This window comes from Passer montanus, unplaced genomic scaffold (assembly GCF_014805655.1).
Source record: "Passer montanus isolate IOZ18808 unplaced genomic scaffold, ASM1480565v1 scaffold10, whole genome shotgun sequence".
Lineage (NCBI taxonomy): Eukaryota > Metazoa > Chordata > Aves > Passeriformes > Passeridae > Passer > Passer montanus.
Window position 1 is genome coordinate 27565308 of NW_024356505.1, and position 27156 is coordinate 27592463.

The 27156-nt window shown below is 40.0% G+C and overlaps 1 protein-coding gene across 2 annotated transcripts in view; it reads left to right on the forward strand.

Annotated features, from left to right (window-relative positions):
• The window catches only part of GPR158 (G protein-coupled receptor 158), a 190023-nt gene that overhangs the window by 58844 nt on the left and 104023 nt on the right, over positions 1 to 27156 (forward strand). For both annotated transcript variants that reach the window (XM_039712117.1, XM_039712108.1), the window contains exon 3: positions 20095 to 20197. In XM_039712117.1, coding sequence (XP_039568051.1) covers positions 20095 to 20197 — 103 coding nt within the window. The remainder of the gene's footprint in view (positions 1 to 20094; positions 20198 to 27156) is intronic.

Sequence of the window (27156 nt, forward strand, 5' to 3'; positions counted from 1 at the left end):
GTAGTAAAGTGTTACACAAAGCAGCATTTCACTTGTCAGCTGCACCCCTGCTGTTGATGCTTCCCTCTAGGGAGCCATTGAGTTAAATGCTGCATAGTCAGCTGATGTATTTTTCTTCTCTCCCATGCAATGACTTCACCTCATTACCTCCCAGGTGTAACTGGATCTGTCTGCATCAGCAACCTGCTTCTGATATCAAAGAATGAGTTAGAATTTATGACTGTTGACTGTGTGAGGCAGGGACATTGGAGCTCTAGCCCGTTTTAAATCTGTTAGACCAAATTTCTCTTGCAATTACTGCTTCTGGAATTAATTGTTGGGCTTTCTTGGTCAATTTTGTTTTCAATCACCACAGTAAAAAGTTGAAAAACATAGGAAAGGAAAGGAGGGCAACACTACAGAAGAAAATTTAGGCTCTTCCCTGTGACTCCTCAGAAATGGTGCAGTAGTCTTAGATGTAATGTTCAGATAGTTCTTGCAGGTCTCCATTTATCAGTTTAAAAAATGTATTGCTAAAAATTTAAGTATGCAGAGCATAAAAATGCATTAGGAAAAGAAGGGAATCATACTGGTTTGTTTGCTTCTCTGCTCTAGCAGCTTAAATAACACAGGCTGAATGCTTTAAATTGCCTTTGTAAGATATGTTTGAAAATTCTAAAGCAGTTATTTAAAAAGACGTAAATACTTTCATTTCTATGGAGATGAGCAGTAACAAATAACAACAAGTAACAACATATAACAAGTTATAAGAAGTACGAACGAGTGTAAGCTAGGATGCAGTGTATCTGAAGTTAAAAGCCTGTGCTCTCCTAGGGTGTCCGCATTCCCAGAGTGCCTGAATCCAGGCTGTCCAGTGTGAGATTCCTTGGCATTTGTCTCCTAGCAGGCTAATCCTATACAGGTAGCTTTTAAGAAGAAATCTTTTTTGTTCATTCTCCCTCAGCATTCAACATAACCTATTTAATGCAGAGGCAACGGCTAAAATGAAAAATAACACACTCAGCTGGTCCTGTTACTCTAAAAGCCAGTGTAGAAACTGAAGAAGTTGGACCATATGGAGCAATTTCACATGGATTTACAGCAGCTGCAAGCAAAGAATGAGTGGACTGAAAAAACATTCTCAAATTCTGTCCCCAGGTGTTGTTTTTTACCTTTGCCTGTGGTGCTATTTGCAGCACTGTTTCTTACAAAGCCCAGGTGGGAGAAGCACTTCCCACAGAGCCCTTGGGAGCACTTAGTGTGGTAGTGCTCTACCAGCCTGCCTGCCTTGTTTCTGTTTCCCTTGGAGCTTACCAGCTCTCCATTAGCAGCTGCTCTGATGACACAAAAATACTGTAAGTTTGACACAGATCTCTGGAGACAAAGTGCCTGGGGAAGCGGACAGAAGTTGTTTGGAGTTGCAGGGAGCTGGTTCATTTTGCTGGAGGATGCCCAACTTCTCCAGCCAATATAAAGATGCCTTCTGAGTTGCTCTTCTTTTTAGATTGTGTAGTTTCTTTGCAAAATAGCTTCCATAAGCCTCTGTTTGATGACTTCTTAGCTCTTAAGCAATTCATGTGACCTGTGTTATTGGAAAGAACAGTGTGTTTGAGTTTGTCCTTCATTCATTAATCAAAAGTGGTAATCATATCAAACTGATCTAACAATAGAATTGAAAAGAAGGGAAAAGTCAGAAGCAGAAAAATATTCTGAAGGAAATTAAAAAATGGAAAAGAAAAGGTCAGCAGAGTAATTTCTGCAGATGCAGCTCAGGACTGTGAAGACGCCTCTTTCTGAAAGACAAGTGCTCTAGGAGGCAGACAAGAGAGGATGCAGCACTAAGTGAATTCTCAGGCAAAAGCCTGAGAAGGTAATATCCCAGAGCTCAGAAATGCTGACACTGACTGCTTCTGCTGTCCTGCTGCCTTGTCCCTGCCTGCTTCTCCAGGCTGTGAGTTCCTTGGGCAGGGATCATGTGTCTGCCATCCAGTGCTCTCGTGAGTGCTATAAATTATTTCAGTGGTCTGGTGAAACATGAAAACTGAGAGGGCACCTTGAGGAGGGAAGTGTGTGATAAAAAATGTAACAGGGCTTTCGGTGTGAGGAAATGGGATGCTTCAACTATACCCTACTAAGTGTCACTTAATAAATTACTTAGAGTGCTGCCATGAGGCATGGAAGCACCAAGGAGGTGTGAATGGATTAGCTGTCTGGTAGCTAAAGGGTGCATTTGAGAGATGAGATGCTTTTTCTAAGGCACATTTAGACACTTGGATAAAATGCTCAGAGATCATTATTTTCCATTGTTCTATTGAATCTGAGACAAACTACTTCCAGAATAATTCTGAGTGCTGGAGCAGTCTCTGGGGATGGGAGCTGCGAGTTAGGGTCCTTCAGCACAAGAGAAGGAGCTGTACCTGTGATGCACAGTTCAATGGTAGGTGCAGGTTCTCCTGCTTTTTAAGTGCCCAGTTGGAAACGACCAGATCTGCAGCCATTATTGAATCAGTTTTTTAATCATACAAAATTTAAGCTCTCCCTCTCCTCAGCAGTATTTTTTCACTGGAGTGGATTCAGACAGTTAAATAATTTAAACATGACCCAGACAATTCTTATTTTGCAAATAATAGTTGAAAAGTATTTCCTCAGCCCTGACCTAAGGTAGTACTAGAGCTTTCCTTCAGCCCATATCTCATAGCTGTAAGTTAGCAAGACAGTAACAGCTCCCATTTTTCAATGGAGGCCCTGGTTCTGCTCTCCTCAGTTGGTGCAATTCAAGTATTTGTGATATATCCTTCACATGACATAGGTTTGTTAGGGAAAAATTGGTGTCACAGCTGCATTGCTGCCATCAGCACTCGCATTCAGATCTGGTGCACGTCCATGGGATAGGGCATGAAGCAGCTCAGCATGACAGGAGGTGTGGGAAGGGTCTTCAGTTTGATCTGCTGGTGAGGATGACTGCAGGAAATGTGTGTGGGTAGCTGGGGAGATGGTTCTTTCCTCCTGAGGAAGGATGGCTGTGGTCCCTGGGTAGTCAGCAGGGACCCCAAACAGGCAGCTGGGTGCGAGGGCAGGCACACAAACCCTCTGCCAGGCAGGAGGGGACGGGGAGCACATGGAGGGTCAGGAACATCTGTGCTGTTGGCTTCCCATGTACAGGCTTAACTTCTCTTTGGAACTGAACATTTTCCTCTTGCTCTTGTTGAAATAACTAATACTCACATCTCCCAGGCATGCATTTTAGGCAGGATTCGGTTTGGTTAAACTGGGGAGGACCATGGACCACAGCCTTTGCCACTGGGTAGGACTGATGCTTTCAGACCACTTACTACCTCCTTGTGATCCATATTAAATAGGGCAGAAAGTAACATAGTGCTGTGCTAGGTATTTTTGGCAGAAAAATTGCGATTTGCTGATGGCCTTTCCTCAGTTAAATGCTGTTCAACTGCATTCTTGTAATTAATATTTCATCAGACACTAATAGTACTTTATGCAGAATTCAGATGTGCTGGTGAGACCTTGCTGCATCTCAGAGCTTAGAGCTGTGCTGCTTAGAGAACAGTTGTCTCTATATTTTAAAATGGTACATTGACAGATAGCTCTGCTTGCATCTCTGCAGTCAATGTAGAGGAAATGTATTGTAACCTAGGTAAACACAACTTCAATTTGCTTTGCTCTATGAAATTTAGCAACACTGACAGAAAAGTAAGAGCTTTGGGGGGCTACAGTTCCTTCAGAACACTGGACAGTACATTTAGAAAAATATAATGATTATTGGAGTGGAACCAGCATTTACTGTTTTGTTTGGTTTGTTACTGTTGGTTACTGTTCTGAAAATTTTACCTACAAAATTGAAAGTTAATAAAAAGTAAGTACAGTAAGTTTTGCTTTCTTTCCACTCCATTCTGACCATCAGATCTCTTAACTGTGCTATCAGACAATGTGGCTTATCTCTTGCTTTCCTGAGAATAAAACTGCTAAACAGAAAACCTTAAAGTCAAGCTATGATTAAAATAGTCAATGAAATCAAACTGAAAGCTACATGTGTACAATTAAGAGAAATAAAGGGGAAAATCAATCTTCCTGGTGAAGTGAGTGTTGACATAGTAGACGCTGCCTTTCAGGTTTGAATGAGTCTGCTTAGAATGTTTTTCTTCGGTTGTCATTCAATGCAATGTTAATTACACTGTGGGGTTTCCCCAATGACATGTTTGTTGAGCTCTGTGTAAGTGACAAGATGATTATGTCTAAATGATTGGTAAATGTTTTGGCTTTGAGGGCTTAAATATTTGTATAAATGATTCCTCCAAAATCTGAGAAACGCTTGACATCTTCACAGTATAACAGCTTTGTTATGCACCTTCTTTTAGGGCTATATTTTATTTGTCTTGCTCCTTTTGGTTGTCTCTTACACCAGCAAAGCAGCCGTGAGAATCCAAGGGCTTATTCCAGAATAAGAAGTAAATCAGGATGGGGAAGATGGAAGACTCTCCCATGCAAAGAAGGAATTTCTGTTGTAGCCATAAGACATATGCAGCCATGACACATACTTGTCTTAGAGCAAATGAGGAAAAAATCTATCTGAAGTTAGTGTCTTCAAGTGTAGAGTGCTTCTTACCTCTGTGAAAGGGTTTAATAGAATTTTGCAAAGTTATTTTAAAGGATGATATATTGAATCCTGACTGAAATCTGAGAAGTGATCCTAATTGGAAGAATATGCCAATGATTTTCATTTCTAAGGAGCTGCTGACACATCCAGTTAAGGAGATATGTAAGGAATATGAATTCTAGGGTGGTTGTCTGTCAAGTGTTTAGTGACTTCCCCCCAGTTTTTATATAAATTAAGAAGCATGTCTTAGACTGAATTGAAAAGTGGAATAAAGGACTATGTGAAGTGGGAAGGAGAAAGTTTTAACTAGCACAATTTCAGGTTGTGAAGGTAGGGAAGCCTCCCAAGGCAACAAACAGGCTGCAGACAGGAGGGGGAGTGGGCAAACCCAACCTGTGCTTTGGGGCAGATGGGTCAGATTTCCAGTCCAGCAGGTAGCTCTCACGAAAAATTAGTTAGGGCATGAAAAGCACAGTGGGTTTCCACAGTAAAGGGTGAGGATGCTGTCTGTAGAGAGATCTGGGTGATGACTGAAATGGGAAATTCTCACAGCTCAGGTGAGTGTTACTGCTGTGTAAAAAACAGCTAATTTGCTGACAGGGAAAGGGTCTGGGCTGTCAGTTCTGGCAAAAAAAAACCCTGCTTTTTTCAGACAGAGGATTTTGCAACTTAATAGCTGTTTTGGTAATCTAATAAAATGGGAGTCAGGCAGAGCACAAAAGGCAACAACCAAAAACTGATTGCAGAAAGTTCCATCTGAATATGAGAAGAACTTCTTTGCTGTGTGATGGCCATGCATTGGAACAGGCTGCCCAGGAAGGATGTGGAGTCTCCTCCACTGGAGATACTCAAGAACCATCTGGTCACAGCCCCAGTTAACATGCTCTAGGGGAACCTGCTTAAGCAGGACCAGAGAGTCTGTGGTTGGACCAGAGATTTCCAGTGACCCCTTCCAACCTTTACCATTCTGCAGTTGTATTCTGAACCAGCTTTTACTGTAATCTCAAGTGATGCTATAAATAAATATTCCAAAGGGTCTTTGGTTTTCATGGAAAGCACTCATAGAATTGTATAACTCATTTCCTCCCTCAAAGATCCCACAGTCCACTTCTTTGAGTTCAAGAATAGCTGATGTTTTTTTTCCCACCTGCTAACATTGAAATCCAGCTGTTTTGATAAAACTTGGCAATTGGTTGTCACCTCAAGGCGAGTTTGCAGTTTACAGCAGGGAGAGGCTTGCTCAAGCTGTGGATTGAAAAGGAAGATTTTGGCATTCAAAAGTTTTAGGAAAGTATTCATTGGTAAAGCTGGAATTTGGTGGGGACCTGGGAACTCATGTGGCTTAATGAGTGTTATTTGCTAATTGGCAATAGTAGCAGGGCTGCCCTACTTTCTCATCCTTCAGGAATCTGCTAGAAGCTGGTGTCAAAGGTGGCACTTAATGCTGAGGTGATCTTCATTCTTTAGGTTTTATAATTTCTTAATAGTCTCAACAAATTAATTTATATTAAAGAAATTGAATATAAATGAAAGTATAAAAGCAGAAGGAGACAAAGTGGGTTTGATTCAAGCACCATTATCCAGTGATTTCAGTGAGGTGACTGGAAGCACTGGAGTCACTGGAATTTTGGTTTATTTAAAATAAGGGCAAATGAGAATAGAATTGGATCCTTCTCATTTTGTCTTTCAAGTGTCTGTTACAATAAACCTCGTGTGACAAAGACTGTATATGTCTTTTGTTCTGTGCAGCCCTATGCATATTGTTGTGATTCTGAAAATAGCCACTAATCATTTCCTGAATAATTGTCCTTTTCAATAAACTGCTGTGTTTCAATGAACAGCTGCTTTTGATATGCCACTGAAAGCTGGTTTCCTTTCAGATATGTTTCCTCAGTTCTAGTTTGGTGTTCAGCAGCACAGGATAAAAGGCTTTGTTGGGAAGATTTAGAGATTACAAGAAGTATGAGGAAGATACTGGATGGGGTCCTTCTTTATATTAACTGTCCATGGTTATTAATCAGGTGGAATTTATATAATTCATATTTATTATTGTAAATTGACAGAAGTATTTACTTTTCTTGATAAGAGATTAGTACAGAATGAGGGTTTTTCACTCTCTGTGTATTTATTTTGGAGTTTTATAATAGGAGTTAGTTAGGAGATGTGACTGAGGAGCCTGTGGTATATTTCTAGAGAGAAAGAGAGTTTTAACAATATTTTGTAAGGATACCTGGGTCAAATTTTGTAAAGTGCTACAGAGTACAGGTGAAGGTAGTTTCTGTGTTAAATCACCTGTCTTGTAGCTGTGGAAACTGTAAGAGAAAAAGCCTGAGGGGTGCAGTATATCCAGGCCCACCCTTGTCCTGTCTCCCTGTGACAGCTGGAGGCAGATGAAGGGGCACTGGCACTCCCCTGCTGCTGCTGGAGGGACGTGTTCTGTAGGTGGGTGTTTAATTGCCCACTGCCTTCTTTCCATTTGGACCATACACAGGGAACTTCATGTTCACAAAACTAATCACTGTACCTCAAGCCTATAAAAATGGTGGATTGTAAGTTAAAAAGTGGCCAAATGCTGAGTGCATCCCAATACAATTCCCAAATTTGCTTTAGTGTGAATAGAATTAATTTTAGTATCTGTAACTTGTTCTGTCAGTACCAGCATCATTACTAACATTAACTGTTTGAGTTCTTTTTTTTACAAGTTAGAGTAATTATAAGCAGCATAACAGTCTCAAAAGATGGCAAAACCCAGGTACAATTTAGGTTGTCAAGTGACTTTCTGTATGCCACAGGAATACTTTAAGAATATTTACATTAGAGTGAGCAAGTTATTGCTTTTTAGGGCAAGAAACCTTTCTCTCTCTCCTTTTTTTTAACTATATTTCCCTGTAGGTATGATGCTGACTAAACAACCTAAATAACTACTTCAACAAAACATTTCTTGTGGTACAAGGCTGTATGAAATCCTTAATTTGAAGATGTTTTGAGAATTTGAAAGTGGGATCAAAAAAGAAAGTTCCCCACCCCAGAGAAGCCCATAGATAAGGAAAAGATGTATCATCTACAAGACAAGTGAGAAAGAAAAAAGTAAATAAAAAATAAGTAAATTAGAAAGAGGTAAATAAGTAAAGGAAACATTTCCTGGTGAGAGATAAGTAAGGATTGTTAGTGCGTAGGTGACACTGACAGTCTGTGGAAGCATTTGTCCTGGACTGACCATGCCTGTGAACTTCTGAGCATTTTGAACCTAGCCAAGAAGCTCCAAACTTGACCTGGAAGCTTGCAGGCTCTGCCAGCAGAGAATGCTTTGCTTTTTCCTCTGATGTTTCTGAATATTTTGAGCTTTCAAAACCTTGCCTCTGGGTTTTAGGGTTTTCATTACATATTCTGCAGCTGACTCACTTGAAAGGTTGACGTGAGAGAGAGTAGGATTTCACCATACGCTTCTGCTGTGGTCCATTCATGCAGTTTTGTAATTCTATAATACAGTGAATGCAATCCTATGATAAGATAACTAGGATTGAACTTTTGGATATAGTTATCATATTATGGGATTGCATTCAGTGTATTATAGAATTAAAATATTAGTTTATAGAATTCAGAAGCTGCCTGGAATCTATGAAACAATGACAATACATTTTGAGAGTTTGCTCAGACTCAAGAAAATTCAATAGAAACTCTTGTCTACAAACTTTACTGGTTTATAATTTGCTTACCATACAGAACCATGTTAAAACAATTTACCTGGTTGTGCCTGGTTGTTTGTGTTTGTTTCTTTTAATAAAGTGAATCATTGAGATGGAATTTTTCAAGTCTCGGGATAGAAATCTGGAAGACCCAGTTTGTGTCCTATTTGCACTTTTAGAAGATTGGCAGAAATACTGGTCAATGTATTTGAACTGGAAAGGCTCTTCAGACTAAATGGGCTGGTTCCTGGACTTGTGTCTTGCTTCATTAAATGTTTGAAATATGAGTTTGGTTATTGGCAATGAGAGTGAGGCAATGGAGAGTCTGTGCTGTTCCTGGGGATGAGGGGGGAGGCTTTTCTGGGGAGTTGGGTCTCAAGCCCCATGCACTTAGTGTTGTGTTGCATTTTGCAGATGAGAGACAAAAGGACAGAGAGGGGAAAGCAGTAACAGAAAACATGGTAGTAAGGTAATTTTACAAGCCTTTCTGCTATAATACTGTTGCTCTGAAATTGTAAACCCATGAAACTGTGAGCAGTATTTATTTATAAATATGAAACAAAATCTGATGTCTTTAGATTGCAGGTTAATGAAGTTACTAACCAGAAATTTTCTGTCTTAGCCTGTAAGTAATTTCCTCTTCCATTGTGAACTTTACAACATCTACATGTTACCAATGAAAATCTGTGGTTGTGGGAAAGGACTTGGTTCTGCCTTGGTTTGTCCCAGCCGTAGCTTCACTGGTCTTCAGGATTTTGGTAGTGGATAGAAGTGGTAACTGTTGCCACATCTTCCAGTTATTTCAAAATGAGAGTTAAAAAGTAATGATAGAGAGCAAGAATGGATTCCTGTGTGCACACGCCTGTGTCACATTAAGGCTGGCAGGTCTTTGGTGCTATTTCTGTAGTGCCTTCCAATAAAAATGGATTTGCTCTGTCACATGGAAAGTAAACTTGACATTTGGTTCCGTCTGAGGCAAACTCTTCCAAGCATCCTATTGTCTGCTGAGGTTTATATGTCTACAGTGTATGGCTACCAGATGCCGTTTCACCATTTCTGAGAGCTCGGAAAACAAGAGGGACATTTCTATAATTAATAACGGAAAACAATTTCGCTCTTAATTTTAATGATGTCTGAAAAAATCCAGTCCATCATGGTTTGTGAATCAGCTCCTGGCAGCTGTTGAATAATAGAGAGAAAACTCCAGCTTGCTTTCTCTTCAGATGATATACCATGTTACTTGTTATTCATTAAGCCCTGTTTTCATGCAAGTTCATTAAATAGAATTGGTGAGTGATAGGTACTGTACTTCCTGAAGGCTACTTTGATTCCTCAGTTTTAGTGTAACTCTTTTACCACTATTCTTGCCAGCGCTTGAGGAAGGAATAATTACAGTGCAAGTAAACTTGCTGAATGTTCTGGCATTCTTAATGATTTCTAGGAAAATGGCTTCCAAATTTGCAGTCATGTGTGTTTCAAATAGTGTTATCAGTAGTTACCCTGTCAGGAGAAGGAATACAAAGTTCCAGAGTTTCTCGTTCCAGAGTCTGTTTGATGCTTGGCTTTAGCTTCATGCCGCAAGCTGGAACATCATTGTATACCTCTATGGTGTGGCCATCTGCTGTTTGGGTTAGCAGGGAACTTATTTTGGAATTGGGCAATCTGTCCCAAGGTTTGGGACCTTGACTCAAAAACAGGGCACTGCTGAACCAAAGGAAAACAGCGTACTGAATAAATTGAAAAAAAAAATAAATTCATCCTTCCAGCCTACACTTGAACTTAACCATCACTTTGGAATGTGTAGTGTTATACATCTCAGGAGATTGACTAAATGTGGCTGCACTTCTGTGGTGAAGACTAGTTATACTATAGATTAATACAAGAAGAAAGCTGTCCTGGTTGGAGCTCTTCCAAAGCAGGAATCAGTACTTCATATTTCTACAGAAAAAAGCTGTCCTGCTTAAAGATCTCAAAACAGAGGAGGGCTGCTACCAAGATTTTAAACCGCCTTGGCACACTTGGGAGTCTGGACTGTTCTGTGGATTCCCTGCCATAGCAGTGTCCCAAAGCTGCTGCAGGCTCTGGGACAGTTAAGCTGTGGGGGATGTGCTCCAGCAGAATCATCTCAGAGATCCTGTGGATGTGAGAGGACTCTGTGACACAGGGACTCCCTGCTGGAGATGGGACAAGGGAGTATTTCCATTCCTATCCATATCTGGACACAACCCTTATTTTTAGTCTGGATGCTCCTTACAGGGCTGTATCAAAGCTCATGTGACACTGTGACCTTCAGAGAACAGCTGTGGCTTTCCTAATGTTAAATGGAGGAAGGTTGTAGCCTTGTATGAAGGAGGAGCTCAGCTTGGGCAGGAAATGGCAGTTGAGCAGAACAGGGAAAAGTGTCTTTTAATCACCAGGGCCCAGGAATAGCCTTGTTGGAATAAGTGCAAACCTGAAGGAAAAATGATGGACAGAGAGAAGCATCATTAAATATCAAAAGCAGCCATTTAGAATGAAATTTCTAAGGAATTTACATTCATGGCCAAACCCCCCATCTCCAGAAGGCAATGGAGGAGTGAGATATGAGTCATCAAAGCTACATTGGCTTTGGAAAATAGTAACAATCTAGATTTGAAATAAGTGAAGCAGAAGAATAGAGGAAATATTTTCAAGGTGTCTGTCTAGAATATGATGGCTTCATATATGGGGCTTGATCACCAACCCTCTAGCTAGCTTTAGACCTAGAAGTGTGGACTTGCCTATTTTGAGTTACTACTCAAAATTAGGACATTTTCCATCAAATCTGGAAAAGGTTGCAGGAAAAAATCAAGTATTCAGAGCAAAAAGCAGGATTTCATTTTCCTGGTTGATCTCTGAGGTGTCCTGGATGAGAATCAGTAAGCAATTAGACAGATATGAATTTATCAAGTATGTTGCTGTTTCATGTTAGGTTGTTATAACATTTTGTTTCTGATTTGTTGCCCAAAAGTTTAACTGTCTTTCCCAAAGCATTTTTAAAAACTCTTGTGCTTGCCTAGTGCTGAAGAAGAGGTGGAATGAGCTGTCAAATAGCTGGCAAATAGTGGGTGCTCTGTTTTCATGGTTCTAGTGGGACATGCAGCACCTCTGTGGGACTTGTGCCTCATAGTGAGTGAGCGTGCAGCTCCAGGCTGTGGAGATCAGTGTGAAGGTGTTGCTGTCAAGTAGTGGGATTTGGAGAGGATCTTTTTCTGACAGCAACAATATGGTGCTTCTTCTCACTGTGGGATTGAAAGCAATCAAGAATAATCTGTAATTTAACAGTGCTCAGATCATGGTTAAACCCAGAAACTGTGCTCGGAACTTTAATTCTGAGGAACATTCCAACCCTGATGATGGGAGACTTGTGCCTGAGCATGGAAATATGCTTGACAAGTAGGAAAACCCATATTCTGGTAGTATCTTGTAAGTAAGATTAACTTTCCCCATGAGTTGACACATTGTCAAACTGTGGAGGCTACAGTTCAGAATGAAGCAAAATTAATGAGAGGCTATTGATCAAGTTGTGGACAGAGGAAGCACTCTGATGCGGGATTTGGCTGGCTGTCTTCTTAAATTAAAGAAATGTGCTTTTAAAATGCATGCTGCTGATGGACAGAACATAGTGGAGAGTTTAGTTTTACCAATGACCAGCAAATAGACAGAAAGACTCATGCAATTATGTCAGACTCTGTTTTGTAGTAGAAGATACTGTGTCTTCATTTATGTACTAGTGAGGTGGGTATTTTCCTTCAATTTCTGTCTAATGTGACACCACTATAAAAGGGAAGAATTGATTGAGCCTTTATATAGCTGTATTCTCAACCAGGTTTCACACAAAATCCTCAACTAGAATTTCAGTAAGAATTAATTTTGTAACTAGGAACATAACTTACTCAGTTTTGCCCAGTTGGACTCAACTCAAGACTCCAGGCAGTCTTGAGTAATTAAAACCTCTGGAAAAGTAGGCTGAGTCCTGAAGATGGGCTGAATACCAAGGAACAGGAACATCAGATTATTATAGCCTGGTTTCCTAGTATATTTTCTTATCACAGATCACAGAGTGGGTCAGATTGGAAGGGACCTCAGTGAGTTATCTGGTCCAAACTCCCTGGTCAAGCCAGATTATTCTAGAGCACATTGCACAGGATTGTGTCCAGATGATCCTTGAGGACTTGCCCTTGTTGAATATCAGACAGTTCTTCTCTGTCCATCTCTCTGACCAGTTGAGGTCTCTCTGAAGGGCTGCACAGCCCTCTGGGGTATTGGCCACTCCTGCCAGCTTTGTGTTGACAGTGAACTTGCTGAGGAGGCTCTGCTCCTTCATCCAAGCCATTGATACTGGGCCTGGGATTGAACCCTGGGGGATCCCACTAGTGACAGGCTCCAGCTACACCCTGTGCCACTGATTATCACCTCTGGGACCTGCCATTCAGCCAGTTCTCAATCCACCTCTCTGTCCTCTCATCCAGTCCACGCTTTCTGAGTTTGTCTGTGAGGATGTTACGCTGTTCACTGATGTCCGAGATGGCACCAGTGCCAGGTAAAGCTTTCCTTGTGACTGTGGCACATTCAGAGAGCATTCTCTGGTGTCAAATAAAAGGTATGTCCTTGTGATGTCGTCTCCCCTTCAGCAGGGACACTCAGACGGTACCTCTTCTCTAGCAGGATGTTATTTTCATGAGGCTTGGGGGAACTTAGCAAGTTTCTGACTCCTGCTGGACTGTCTGGAACCAGTAAGTCCAGAAAGTGATTGTGGGCTGTGAAAACAGACACAAAGTATTGCAGATCTTTTCAGTGTAGTTATGTATGTCTCGCTAGTATGTGGAATCAGCCTAAAAATCATGTTTTAGGAATAAAGAAGTAATTGCATGAATAGTTGCTAGGAAATGCAATAGAAATGGCAGATACATCTGCTGGCTAGAAAATGTTGGTTTAGCAATGTTGTCCACGTTAACTTATTAAGATATCATGTACTGTTTTCCACCGTTTTATTCCTCTCCTTGAATTATGTGTCTAAATTACCAACTGATTATGGCAGCTATTTGTTAGCTTTTGGATGAACCATAGGAAATTTTTTCCCTTTCCTGCTAGCAGAGCCAGCAGGCTGTCCATGCTGGAAGCACTTCAGCAGTCAGACTCTTTCCAAAGAACAGTGCAGTCTCCTGGATGTTTGGCTGTGCCCTTCTGTGGGATGAGCTGTGCAATTCCTGTGCATCCCAACCCCTGTAACTCTTTCCTATTCTGAATAAGTTTTTCTGTGCTTAAGCACCACAATTGTCTTGATGAGTTACTGGGTTGGATTGGCTATTCTAGTATTTCCTGTTGACCTTTGGAAGAAAATGTGAAAGTCTGTTTTTAGTACTGTAAACAAATATTTTTAATAAAGTTTATAAATGTGTACAATGGATTTCAGAATGGAACTAGTTTGCATTGTCATAGGAACACTAATTGCATTTATTGGCAGAGATGGGCCAGCTGAAAATTTGGTTAAAAAATCTACATCGGTAAATAACACAAAGTTAGGGGTTTCTGCATTTCTTAAAACACTGCATCTTTTGTAGGGATCAGGAATAGATACAGCTTTCCTCCCCACCCCCTCCCCCCTGCCCCAAATGATTTCGGAAATGACTCATATTCTTGCAGATTTTGGCAAACTTTCTTAATCCCCTGTCTCACTGTGTGGCTCATCTTCCAGGCAAACTTTGCAACAGTTGCTGCCAAGCTACAGATGAATGCAGAACTAGCTGGCAGAACCAGACATGCAGAGGTAAAGGACCTCTGTGTGTTTTGGCGTATTACCTGACAGCTTCTGGAACTGCAGATAATGTTCGATATTTCCAGTATTGCCCATGTGTAGAACCTGGAATTACCCTAGTAATAGGAAGGAAGGGTTATAGAGACAGTGTGAAGAGAATTCTCTTAATTAGGACACTGAGGAAGTGAACTAAACTTTGCTCTAAATGAAGTTTAACCTGTGCTAATGGTGAAAAATGTCTTAACTCATCTTCAAAGCCAAGGATATCTGGCCCCGAGAAAGTGCCTTTGAATTAATTACACTGCATTATTTAATGGCTATAAAATTCTCAGTCCCTTTGGTGTCTGGTAACAGGTTCCCCTGTAATTGCAGTGGAGTTTTCTAGGAGACAAGACTTTGTAATAAAATTGTAATTTTATTGTTTAGTATGTTAACCAGAAGAAAAGTTTAATGTGTTCTAAAATAATATTCAGGTTATAAATGTCAATTCCAGACTATCAGATAAAGAGATATTTATTTTTGAAGTAGTCTGATTGTAGACTGCACAGATATTTTCCACAGTAATGAAAAATCTGTCTTAAAAAATATCATTGTTGAGAACCAGTATGAGTGTCCAAGCTACCCATCCTCTGAAAATTGCTGTAACTGTTGTATTTTGATCTGTCTGTAAAGGATCATGACTGTGGGAAGCTTAGTTTGTAAGCTGACCTTGGGTTCTCCATGTGCATGACAACAGCTGTTGATGAGTTTTCTGCTCCTTAGCCCCACCATGACCCCCATGTAACCTGCTTTCAAACACTGCTCAATTAAACTTATTCCCCTTTCACCATCTTCCAAGAAGGTACTATGATTTGTACATATTTCTGATCTCCTCCCTTCATTTCTTTGGAAAATGCTCCACTTGCACCATTAATTTTTTTGCTAGCATTTGCATATTTGTAGTGTGTGTCCACCAATGGGCTGATAACATCATCATCATTGAAGACAAGGAGAAGCAGAAGGGTGTCAATCCTGTGTGTCCTCAAACACAAGCCTGATCACCAAACTGAGACACATTTGAAAAGAGGTTAATTAGATATTAAAGACTTTACAGTCCCTTACATTTAGTGAATGACATTAACTTTTCTGCTCATGGTTTGTCAGTAGCCATGTGTCACTTATCATTGTTTGTGTGAATGAGCTGAGGCTCCTGTCCATCATTATTTATTCTCATCCTATGCTTAACAAAATCGGTATAATGAAAAACCAAATTAAAAAGCACTGAAGAACTTTTAGCAAAGCATCAAACTATAAAAACAAATATTGTCCTGAGAACTCCCTTTGCTCTAAGGTGAATCAGATCAGCTGTTGCTGTGCTTTGACTGATGCAGATTTAAAAAACTCAATGTTATTCTAAGTCTCCTGTTGCTGAAAACACATTTTTAACTTGAATATAAAAAGTAATTGACTCCACCAATGCATTCAGAAAGAAGGAGAGGGACTACAGGGCCTAAATAATTCTGCAGTGAAAGTATAGAGTGTCCAACCCTGTCCTGTCTCTTTGAACCAAAATGTTGTGTTTGAAAAGAAAGATTAATGAGTAGTGTGGTTGGCAATCTGGCTGCCTCCCAAGCTCTCTGGAGGTAAGCAGGGCCTTCCAGGTGATGCACGAGGTTCTTGGATGTGTGGATGTGCTCACTGCTCACTTGTGAGGCTGCAAACACACTGTAACACAGCACTCTGGTCTTGAAGGGTGAATGAAGTGAGAAAAGACAAGGGGTAAAGCCTTTTCAATGCCACAGCTGTCACTGTCTTAGGCAAAGAGACTTTGGCTTTTATCTACTTAATTATATTTTTTAATTTTCTTTATTTCTTGTTGTTGTAGGAGGGTTTGTTTGTTTTGGTGTTTTTGTTTTTGTGGGGGTTTTTTTTGTTTTTTTAATGAGTGAAAGTGCTTCACTTGAGTGGTAAACCGTATCAGAAAAATCCTCCTGCAAGGGGTTTTGCAGGACACCAACCTGCTTCAGCTGCTGTTGTGTGCCAGATACAGAATTACTGTATTCACTGCATTTTCTAGAAATCCCTTATGTGCTGCCCCTAACCAGAGAAAAGAAACATGGGCTTACTTGTGTTATCTTTGTTAAGTTTTATCTATCATGAAATTGCTCTTACTTCGTCCTTTGAAGAAGGAGGTGACTTAAGAAAAGGGAGACATTCTCACTGCTGTATGCATGTGGAAATACAGATTTTTGAAAGCTGCTCTTTGAAAAACTTGAAGTACCCAACTGAAGGCTGGCTGTATTTTTATTTTTAGTATTTTTTTTTTCTTAAATTGTAAAATTACTGATTTGCTCCCTATGCTCCAGAATGCCACAGTATGGATATGTTTAACCCTTTATCTGAGTTTCTAAATTTCATGTGGGACATGATGCCACATGCTTTCTCTTAAACTACTTGATTTTTTTGCCCTGTTCTCCCCTTCTGGATGTCTCACCTGCTTTTTATGTCTGCTGAATACTTTGTCACTTGGTTTCTGGCTAATCACATCTGATGAAGGGTTTTGTCTTTCTTGTGCCAGAAGATTTGGCTCAGACTTCCAAAGCAATTGCACAGGTTATTTGAAGGGTTTATTTTCTTTCCAACAGAGATAATCTTTATCAAATTAGATTTTACCAATTTCATCCTTTACAAGAAGCAGCATAAATTTAAACCAATACAGACTTAAAAAAACCTGGTTTAGATATTGTGTTTAAATGTGTTAGAATCTTGTGTTGATTCAGGAGCTATTTGTTTATAAATAATCTCAAGATAAATATTCGTAGAATATCTAAGTTTTTTTGAGCTGAACATTTAAAGCTTACTCTAAAAAGCTTTGGAGTCATTACATTATACTAATACTGTAAAGCTGAAAATCTAATACCAGGGAACAGACAAGTGGAATAAATGCACTCTGTGAATTCTACAGACACCTATTACTCTCTCTTTAGCAAACATGATGATAAAGCTGATCTTAATTGCAACCAAACCAGCTATAAGAACTGGAAGTTAAAGCGATACAAATTCCATTTAGGAGTGTTGTGTCCTGAAGGGCATACCAGTGAAGCATCACTCAGTAGCCACCTGCATCTTTCACTTGATTAAAGTATGATTTTTTGAAAGATGATGACTACTATTGAGGCAAAGATACTCAGGATATGGTGGGTTTCTTCCCAGAGCTGTGCTTTCACATTTATAATGAAATTGGAAACCAGGTCAGTTTTATGCTTCCTCTTTTTTTGCTTATGTGGAAGCAGGTGTTTTTCACACATCTGCTTTTATTCAATGCTAAGTTCTATATGGATCAAATCTTAAGTAACTTAGCAGCAGATTAATGTGTCTACAGGGCCTGTTGTGCATCACTCAGTTCCTGTGCTCCCGAGGGTCTGAAGCCCATGGCCAGTGCTGGGGGCTGGGCTGGTACAGCTTTGCCAGGCTTGGCTCAGAGTCTGCCACTGGGGCCACTGGAACCAGGTGCCATTTGTCAGGACAAGGACAAAAGCTGCTTGCTTGTGCCTGCTATGTGTTGTGTAGATTCACCTACAGCCAGCCAAGAAAAGCCTTTATAGGTAAATAATCATAACAAACAAATCTGGACTTTGTTTGCTAAACTCCTTTCGTACAGCAGAAAACAGTTTATTTATTACCTTTTTCACCATAGTGTCTGTCACCATTGGTTAATAAAATATAATCTGTTAACTCTATTGTGAAAAGATTGAAGTTTTTTGTTTCCAGAGAAAGTATTTTTCCCATTTTTGGCTTCTCATAGTATTTAGTGTTTTTTCCTGCCTAGGTGCTGCAATTTCTTTTAAAAGTCAGGCTGTAAATAATTCTGTTCCCATACAATATTGAGCACAGTGGAATTTTAGAGTTTGAAATGGCATCTAGAGGGATCTAGGCTTCTTTCTCTCCTTCTCTCCGTCCCACCTGTCAACATGATATTCTGATCCCTATTACACCTTTGTCTGGGATCATATGGACTGCAAGAATCAATTTGATTGATGGTTTTTAAGCTGTATTACAGCTGCCAAATTCTGGAAAAAGGGATAATGTCCTAGACCAGTGAAAGATGACAGCATTTGAAGTATTTTGTCCATTTTCAAGTTGTAGTCTGGCCAGAGACAAAAAAATAAAAGCTACAGGTTTTTATTTGGTATGAATATTGGGTGCTTTTGAGAGTAAAGCACTGATTTTAATGCAGAACAGATTCATGAGCCTGCAGCATAGTTGATATGAGCAATTCTGTGATTCTATAAATTTGATCAGTAGCAAAGGACTGTGAACTTGAGGTGCTGCAACATTCACATAATACAGGAGGATCTACTTATTTTCTTCCTTTTCTTCAAAAAGAAAATGGAGTCTCTACAGCAGCATGTACCTTCATCCTGCAAAGCAAAGAGCCAGAATGCAGAACAGAATTTTTATCTGAAAAAGTCTTTTTACTACTTTAACTACCTTTCTGTGCTTGATTAAAGAGCGTTGGCTGTCACTGGACTTTCCCACACACTCATCCCACTTCAGTTTGTCCCGTCCTCCACCCTGTCAACAGTCACATTTCTGCAGGATGAAGATAAAGTGTGGAAAAAAAAGTTTTGGGCCTTCTCTTTCCTTTTTTTTTTTCCTTCTTTCATGCTTATACAAAGGTTGAATGAATTTTCATTCATAAGTAGTTTCCTACTTGCTAATTGTTTCCGATAGCACTGCCATCAGATTGGCGAAGGGTGAGAGGAGACATGGTGCTGTCTGGGGAACTGAGGCAAAGAAAAGCAAAGTGGCTTCCCTAACATCAGGCAGAATTATGTCACAGAGCTCAAATTTGAGATAATAAGAAACTCTTAGCTTTTTTTTCCCCTGTGTTTTTCTAGAGTGCCTTCAGTGCAGACTGTCCTCTCTTGGTGTACATTTGGTTTTTTTATACTCAGGTATTTTTTACTGAACCCTGCCCTCTGCATCTTCCTCCCAGTTAGATATTGAAGCATATCCTAAAGTCACAGATGATCACAAACAAGTGAAAAATATGGAGGTGAGAGGACAGAGGCTGTTTTAGTTAAATCATTCAAAAAAATTGATCACTGAGGAACTGCTAGTGTCTAGTTCATATTCATGGTACAGCTATGCTATAGGTACACCTATGTACACGGTAAAGGCATCTAGTCTAGTGGTCTACTTTCATCTGATGGGTGAAGTAAACTGTACTGGGAATAATAATTTTACAAGTGCTTCTACCTTTATATTTCTTTGCTTTATACTAGGCAAAGTCCATTTGATGTGCAGGAATTGTCTGACAGTAGATGTTCTGTCACAGTAATAAGTTTTCTGTGGCTGACCTGATGTCAAAACCAAGCAAGACTGAAGCTGAGTTTAAACAAAACTTGATTCACATATTGCTACCTCGAAAAATTACAAGATATTTTAAAAGTATGGGTCTCGTGTTGGCGTAGGTTTTTCTCTTTCAGCCAGGTCAGATTTATGTCTGCAGCCATTTTCTCCAACAAATAGTTGTCTTTTTCTTAGCTGGGCTAGCTCCACTTTGCTGTTGTTGTGGGGGCACCAGCATGTGCTGCCAGCAGAAGGTTGGGGCTTGGCTGCAGGTTTTTGTGTTCTTTCTCACACAGTGTGAGCTCCAGCTGTCTGAAACCCACCTGCTCTGCTGGAAACCCTGCAGAAAAAAACACAGCTGGCTACCTTATCCTTTTCCTGTCCACCTGCTCTGCTGGAAACCCTGCAGAAAAAAACACAGCTGGCTAATGTCCTGCCTAGATCAAATTTGTCACTTGGTCAGTTTATCAGGCTTGATTATAGCTGTCTTTGCTGTTTGTTGGAGATGAAGAGCAGGCAGAAAAGCTTAGCTGATATATGACTGTGGGAAAAGCTGCTGAGGAAATGCTGTCAGTCTGGAAGGAGAGCCTATTTGTTCTTAGAAGTCTGCTCAGCATATCTTGTAATGTTTTTATGCTTGAATGTACATCTGAGTATACAGTAGTGTGATCATCTGCATGACTTTTCTTTTTTTTCCTTTCTCACAGTGCATGCCAATTAAAGGCCTTGGATTTGTGCTTGGAGCCTACAAATGTATCTGCAAGGCTGGATTCTATCATCCCAACATCTTCTCAGTGAACAGCTTTCAGAGTAAGTGCCTTTGCTTGAGTTAAAAAAAAAAGAACACAGAGCTAGCATTAATAATGCAGGGCTGCTTTTTATCCTCGTCAGGGTTATACAGTAAAATCCCAGTGGTTGGCAAGTCTCAGATTATATAATCACTTAAGGAGTTCTAGCCCTTTGGTTTGTCATTCATGATACTCTTGAGGATCCTGTAAAACATACCCACTTGAAGAATATTTGATTTGTAAATAAATTAAAAAACATGAAAAGAAGCCTTGCTAAGGGGAAATAGAGATTTTTGGCATCTGTGCTCATGCACAAGTATTCTGGAAATTAATCTACTCATTTTCTGTTTAGCCAGAGGAAATTAGAATGCCCTAGCCTCTGGCTTTGTGTGGGCTTTAATTGTTTTCATTTTACTTCATTTGCAAAGGAGAATTCAAAGGAGCATCGAAACTCTAATACATGCTGATGATGTAATAGAGATGGTTCAAGCCTGGATGTGTGGTTAATATACATCCTACACATGCCCAGGACACACATTGCATGATTCTTAGACTGAATTGCCCACAATAGGAAAACAGGACTTGGTTGATGCTAGGGAAAATAGACAAACTGCATGCCCAAAGCTGATGTCTGTTACTGTCATCATGTGACCAAATCTGTGTATGGATTTTGTGCTGAAATTGTTGCACTTGTACTGGTAGAGCTCAGGCTGCAGTCACAGCAGAGCTGCTGCTTGGAGGAGTAACAGGCATCCTTCTCTGGCTCCTGCTTTCAGGTTCATCTCATGCCAGCTTCTTTGCACCACCCTTTAGCCAGAGGTTCATGTCATCAGCTCTCACTGTGAGATCAGTTTGTGTGAGATATCCAGGGAATGGCAGTGCCTGACTTTAACCGAGCTTGGTCCAGGACTGTGTGTATTACCTTCTGCCTTGTGTGAAAACTGCTGTTTCTGTTTCCCAAGAGAAATACCTCTAGTACTAATCATCACTTAACATACATATATACATATATCTGGGATATAATGTCTCCTGTGCATATTTGTAGAATAAATAGCACAGTTTGTTCAGCAGTTGATCTGCTGAGTGTTTCCCTTTTCTTTTCATATGGTAACGTGTTGCAGAAGGCAGCCTTGTGATAGTGCTGGTTCTCTGGCCTGTGTGAATCTGTTGCTAGAGTAAGGATGTTTGGATGTTAGGATGTTTGGTTCTTCCTGAAGTGAGATGAGTTCTTGTGGAGTTAGGATTTAATTCCATGAGAGAGCATATAAAAATGACTTTGTACAAATGCCATAGAACACACACAAAAAAATGTGGCTAGAGATGGAAACAACACTGATCATTAGGGATGAGATTAACTTTATTTCCTGTCAGTTGTGCAAAATATATATGCTTGGTATGTATTAGTCATCTAGGTTTCAACTGTTGTCAGCATCAAGAGCATGGCTCCCCAGGGAGTAATTTGTCTTTAGATGGAAAAAGCAATACTTCTATCTTTTCTGCATTTGCTATAGAATGAAGGCCCTTAAAATGGCTGTTTAGCTCCTAATAAAGTGAAATTTGTCTAAAAGAAGTTTGTAAATGCTGATATTGTAGGATGTAGGGGGCCAGTTTGATGTAAGCCTTTGTTGCTCTGAGGTAACTTGAGTTTTAAAACTGTAGTGAAGAACTTCTTAAATTCATCCAGATGCAGCTCCATCCGCCAAGTTGTATAGATGAGTTAAAAAAGTGAACAGTGAGACTGGAAAGGACTAAAGTAATAAGAAAAGCCTGTGGTTCAAAGGAAACTTGGCCCTGTCACACAGCCGCATTCTGTAAAAAGAAAAAAGGAAAAAATAACATGGCTAAAATGGCTGTAGTATGTATTTGGTTGTTCAAAATGATGTTAACATAGGAATTCTAGATACGAATTCTGCAAGCAATTTTGACAAAAAACTGTCTGACCTGGAGATCTCTTTGTGGAGCTAGGTTGGTGAAATCTGATGATGAAAGAGATGAAACTGAATAGAAATGTTAATAATTTAGAAAGTATTCCTAGTGGAAGAAAATAAAGAGGCAGCAAAGATTTGCAGGACACCAGAAAGGAGATAGACAGAAAAAAAATACAAGCTTTGTACTTCACTCAATTGAAGTACAAAATGGAATTGTATTGTGTCTTGAAATGGGAGCATTTCTCAGTGATGCTGGGATTTTGCACCATAGCAAAATATCGATAACTGCACTTCCACATTGTGTCTGAAGTCTCCATCTTTTGAGTGGGGGAAAGGCTCTGCATTCAGCCCAGATTAATGTTTTAGTTTGAGTCTGAATGGTAACTGTTTAATACAGCTTTGCAGGGATGTTGAACACTCCACACAGTTTACTGGTTTGCTCTGTGGGAACCTGAAAAGTGACATAAACAGTGTCCTGTGTAGGAAAGATTCTGCAAATCAGTTGCTTTCTTGTCTTAAAGCACCATGGTCTTGCTGCTCCCAGGAAGGCTGCACATATTGCAGATTCCCAAAGAGTGGGGAACAGGGGCACAGCTGGAATTCAGGCTAAGAAGCCAGGTAGGAGGGCATTTCGCTCCCAAGTCTCTGTTCATTCTTCAGAACTGACGGTGCCAAAATATGTAAAACCTTTCTATTTTTCTGCATGTGTTAATGAGGACCTTGGATACTAGAATGGAACAAAATTATTACCATACTTCCAGGGTGTCTTTTGAGGTTGGAAATTGATTTTAGAAAAAGCCACATTTCATATACACAGGTTGTATTAACCTGTAAGTATTTGAGTACATGGTTATGCACTTTCTCCTAATGGCTCGTTTTTAGGTAGCACTATTAGTATAGATAGAATAGACTAACTGATGATGACTTATTCCTGTAACACCCTTCTCTAAAGCACTTCTGTTCTCTGCCTTATGGGGTAATCAGGTTTGCATTGAAAAGTCTTTAGCAGAGCAATGGTGCTTTGTTCAGCATTGAAGTTTTCCCTTTAGCAATGCATCATCCATATACTGCAGAAATTCCCAGCTCTTGCTGTTTGGATGTGGAACCTGCCCTGCTTGTAACAGAAGTGTCTCTTTTGTCTGAATATGGGACTTTGCTGTCTCTAACACTGTCATGATCACATAAAAATTTCCAAGAGGAGTTTCAGTTCAACAGGAATTTTCATTTTTTGCACCTGCCCTTTGGCTTTGTTTCTTCAACAGAGCCTGCACATGCAGATATTTGCACATGTGAAGGTTGTCACTGACTTCAGTGATCCCCTTCTGGAGTGAGGCTTATGACCATGGCTGGTGAGCAGGTTTTGGTGCCAAGAGGTCCAGTTACATTCTCACCAAGTTACTGCAACATCGCTGATGCGACTGGAGTGTTCCTAATTTCTTCTATTATAGAACAGGAGCAGAATCAGTCTTTTGTTCTGCTCAGTGCTCAGCATGCACTGTGCTTTCTGTATTCATGTGCTGAGTTCTGACTGGAGTGCAGGATGATTTGGTTTGGGACAAAGCAGTCCCTGCCCTGGCTCTCAGCAGTCTGTGGTGCCATTCTCACTTTGCAGGAAGGTCTCAGCTGGCTATGTCACAGCTGCTGAGGCATCCCTTGCGTGGAAAAGTGTCCTTAGGAGAACTGAAGCTGACGAAGAGTTACCCTCAGGAGAACATTTCAAAAACAGATGGGCCAATCACACAGAAAAATAAGACTGGGATAGAAGAGAGAAGAGCTAGGGAAAAAATATGGTGGAATGGAAATAGCTGAAACATTTAAGCTTTTTGTTTTATTTTATTATACTTCATTTTAGTTTGTGTCCCTATTCCTATTTTCCACCTACTTTGCTTGATTCTTTTCACCTTAATTTTCATCCTTTTTATTTTTTGGTTACTACATTTTATTTCTGTTCTTCTTTTCTTTTTTACACCTTCCTCATTTTCAGCTTTAACTTCTGCAGCACAGTGTTTGCTTCCATCTCGTTTGTGACAGTGCTGAAACTGCTACTGCCTTACACAAAGCAGAAATTACTTCTTGTCCATCTACCTTACTGTGTCTAGAATCTTTTGTCATCTTTTGAGGAGGAAAAATTGTTTTTATTCACTGCAGGACACATCTAATCCTAAAGAACTGCTGAGCTAAGACAAGGCACAATGAAACGCCTAGCAGTATTGTTAGAGGTACTCCAGGCTTGACTTGGGCTGTCTGTGTCTTGAATTGATGTTACATTGACTTTGGTGAGGGGACAGGACCAGACAAAAAGGGCAGAAATGTTCAACTATTCATTGGGCAGCTGTGCCCTGAGACATAGTCATGGCAAGGGTGTGGGTGGAAAAGATCCCTGTCGGTGGTAAATATAATGAACGGTTCTTCCCCAAGAATTTATTTTAGAAGGGCTGAGAAAAGTTCTTTCTTTTTGTCAAGGAGAAAAAAAAATTAAAACCCCCAAACACATCGGAATTGTTAATTGTTCCTCATTGCATTATGAAAAATTTCATGTAGATCCAATTTTTTTGATCATTCTTTTATTAGCTTTAAGGAAAAATCACATGGAATCACGGAATCCAGTATGTTGGAAAAGACCTCTAAGATCACCTAGTCCAACCTGTGAGCAATCCCCACCTTGTTAACCAGACCAGAGCACTGAGTGCCTCATCCAGTTGTTCCTCAGACACCTCCACCTCCATCTGATAGTCAAAAGATATTCACAGAAAAATCAGTCCTGGCTGGCAGTGCAGCCAGTGCAGAAGATGTGTGTCAGTGATCTCCCTTTGTATGCAACACACCATACCACAGAAGCAATAGATTGGAAAAGACCTCTAAGATCATTGAGTCCATGAAGACCAAACACTGCCTTAGGCTAGACCTTGGCACTGAGTGCCACATCCAGTCTTTCCTTAAACTCCTCCAGGGATGGTGACTCCACCACCTCCCTGTGCAGCCCATCCCAGTCTCTAAACATGACACCAGACACAGCTAAACAAAAGCTTGCTGTTGTGTTATGAAGTCATATCCATGGGATATTCACTTCAGCATGCAACTGTTTATTTCACTGTTATCCCTGGAGTATGTGATGAGCATCCACATGAAGACACTCCCACGTATCATTCTGCTAAGAAACTGCTTGATAAAATGGAATATAGTGTATTTGCAATGACTTTCAAGGTTCAACATTCAGAAATAAAGTAAGTGCATCAAGTTTAGAATAATGCAAAATTATCAAGCCATATTCATATAATATTTGTGACAAGTAGTCTCATAACTGTGGGTCTTGAACTATATTTTTTCTCTGTGTAAGTTTTTACAGTGCAAATAATTTATTTAGTTGACACAATAAAAATATATTAACAAATGGCTTATAGGGCTCAGAAATGTGAAGTTTTAAAAAGATGGGCTAATTGAAGGGCAACTATAGAAATTATAAAGGAACAGATATGTGGTGGAAAGGGTGACATGAGCTTAAATGTTGAGGAAATGAAGTGGAAAACTTGGACAGTAGGAAATGCCCTCTTGGTCTGGATAGGGAGAAGGGAGACTGTGGCTTCTGTCTCTGGCAGAGGACAGTGTGGGTCTGTTGCTCTAGCTGTAATTAAGAAAGCAGGGATCTGCTGTTGGATTTGATGAAGGTGGTTTCTGCTAAAGCTCTTGGAATGATAATGGGCTGAGGTCCATGGGTGTGTGCTCTGAAGAGAAGTTCCAGTTGTAGAATATCTTCAACATTAGTCTTCCTTAGAGATTCTCCATCTGCTTGGAATGCCCAAGCATGGTTATTTTCCAAGATTTCCATTCCTACCTCACACAGTCTGGGTCAAAAAAGCACAAGATCTCTTCTTGCTGACTCCTTGTATCTAAAAATCTGACTTACAACATGAGTCAGCACTACTCTGCTATATTCAGGTCTCTGACATGTTAGTTCAGAATAGAGCTCTAAGGAGAAATTCACGAACTGCATGAGAAATACCATCCTGTTCTCTATTCACCCTGGAATGTGGGAGTGAAGCATCCTACACTGAGGACAAGGAGCGTGGCCTCTGTCCTTTTCTCAGGCTTTGCCTGGCAGCAGATGTGTGCTCATGCACATTTGGACACGGATTTGAGAAAGCAAGAAGTAATTACCCTTGTAGAAAACTTTCTGCTTCAATTGCTTCAAGCTAAAAGTCTGAAGAGAGTTGCATAAACCCATGTGTATGTGCAGCATAGGTGGAATAGGTTGTCTCTTGAAGGACTCAGCAATGCATGATTTGCTACTTTCCCTGACAGAGAAGGAGAATTTTGATCAAAGAAATTGAAGCAGCTCTCTAGAATTGTGAAAAGTGAGAGGAGTTGTCACACATTATAACACACCCATTGGTTTGGCTTCAGCCACATTTTGTTGTTTCTGTGAGCTCCTAAGGCTGTCTTGCCTATAACAAACATTTTCAACAAATTCTTCTTTTCATTTTATTTAATAATAGTTTTCACCCCTTTCTCTTTCACCTTTTAATTCTATTCATGGCCTGTAGGGTAAGCAGCCTTACAAGGGTTTATGGCAAGTGTCATAGATCAGAAAAATTAGGAATCCTTCTGTGTGTGCTCTTGATGGGTTCACATTGATGGATAGGAGATCAGTTCAAGAGTCATTGATTTTCCTAGACAAAATAGGTGTGTCTACTTCCTGGTGTGCTTGTGTGAACGAGGGAATACTATACTTAGTCCAAGTGCACTGGTTTTGCTTTGGGGACAGAGTAGTCCAATCATGCAACAGCCTGTTGAACAAGTGTTAATTAAGAAGGTTTTAATCTAATTTGAAGCTCATTAATTCATTAGATAGCATTTTTATAAAATTGAGGAACAATCTGAAATGGGATCAGAGCTTGTACTAAGAGCATTAGGTAGTTAATGGGTCTGCCCTTCATTTGTCTGTGTAAAATCCATTCCTTATTCCCAAATATTTAATGTAATTTTTTCCCCATTCAAAAATCTTCATAGAATTTCCTGTGTCGATTTATCCCACTTTAAATATAACAGGAAAGCA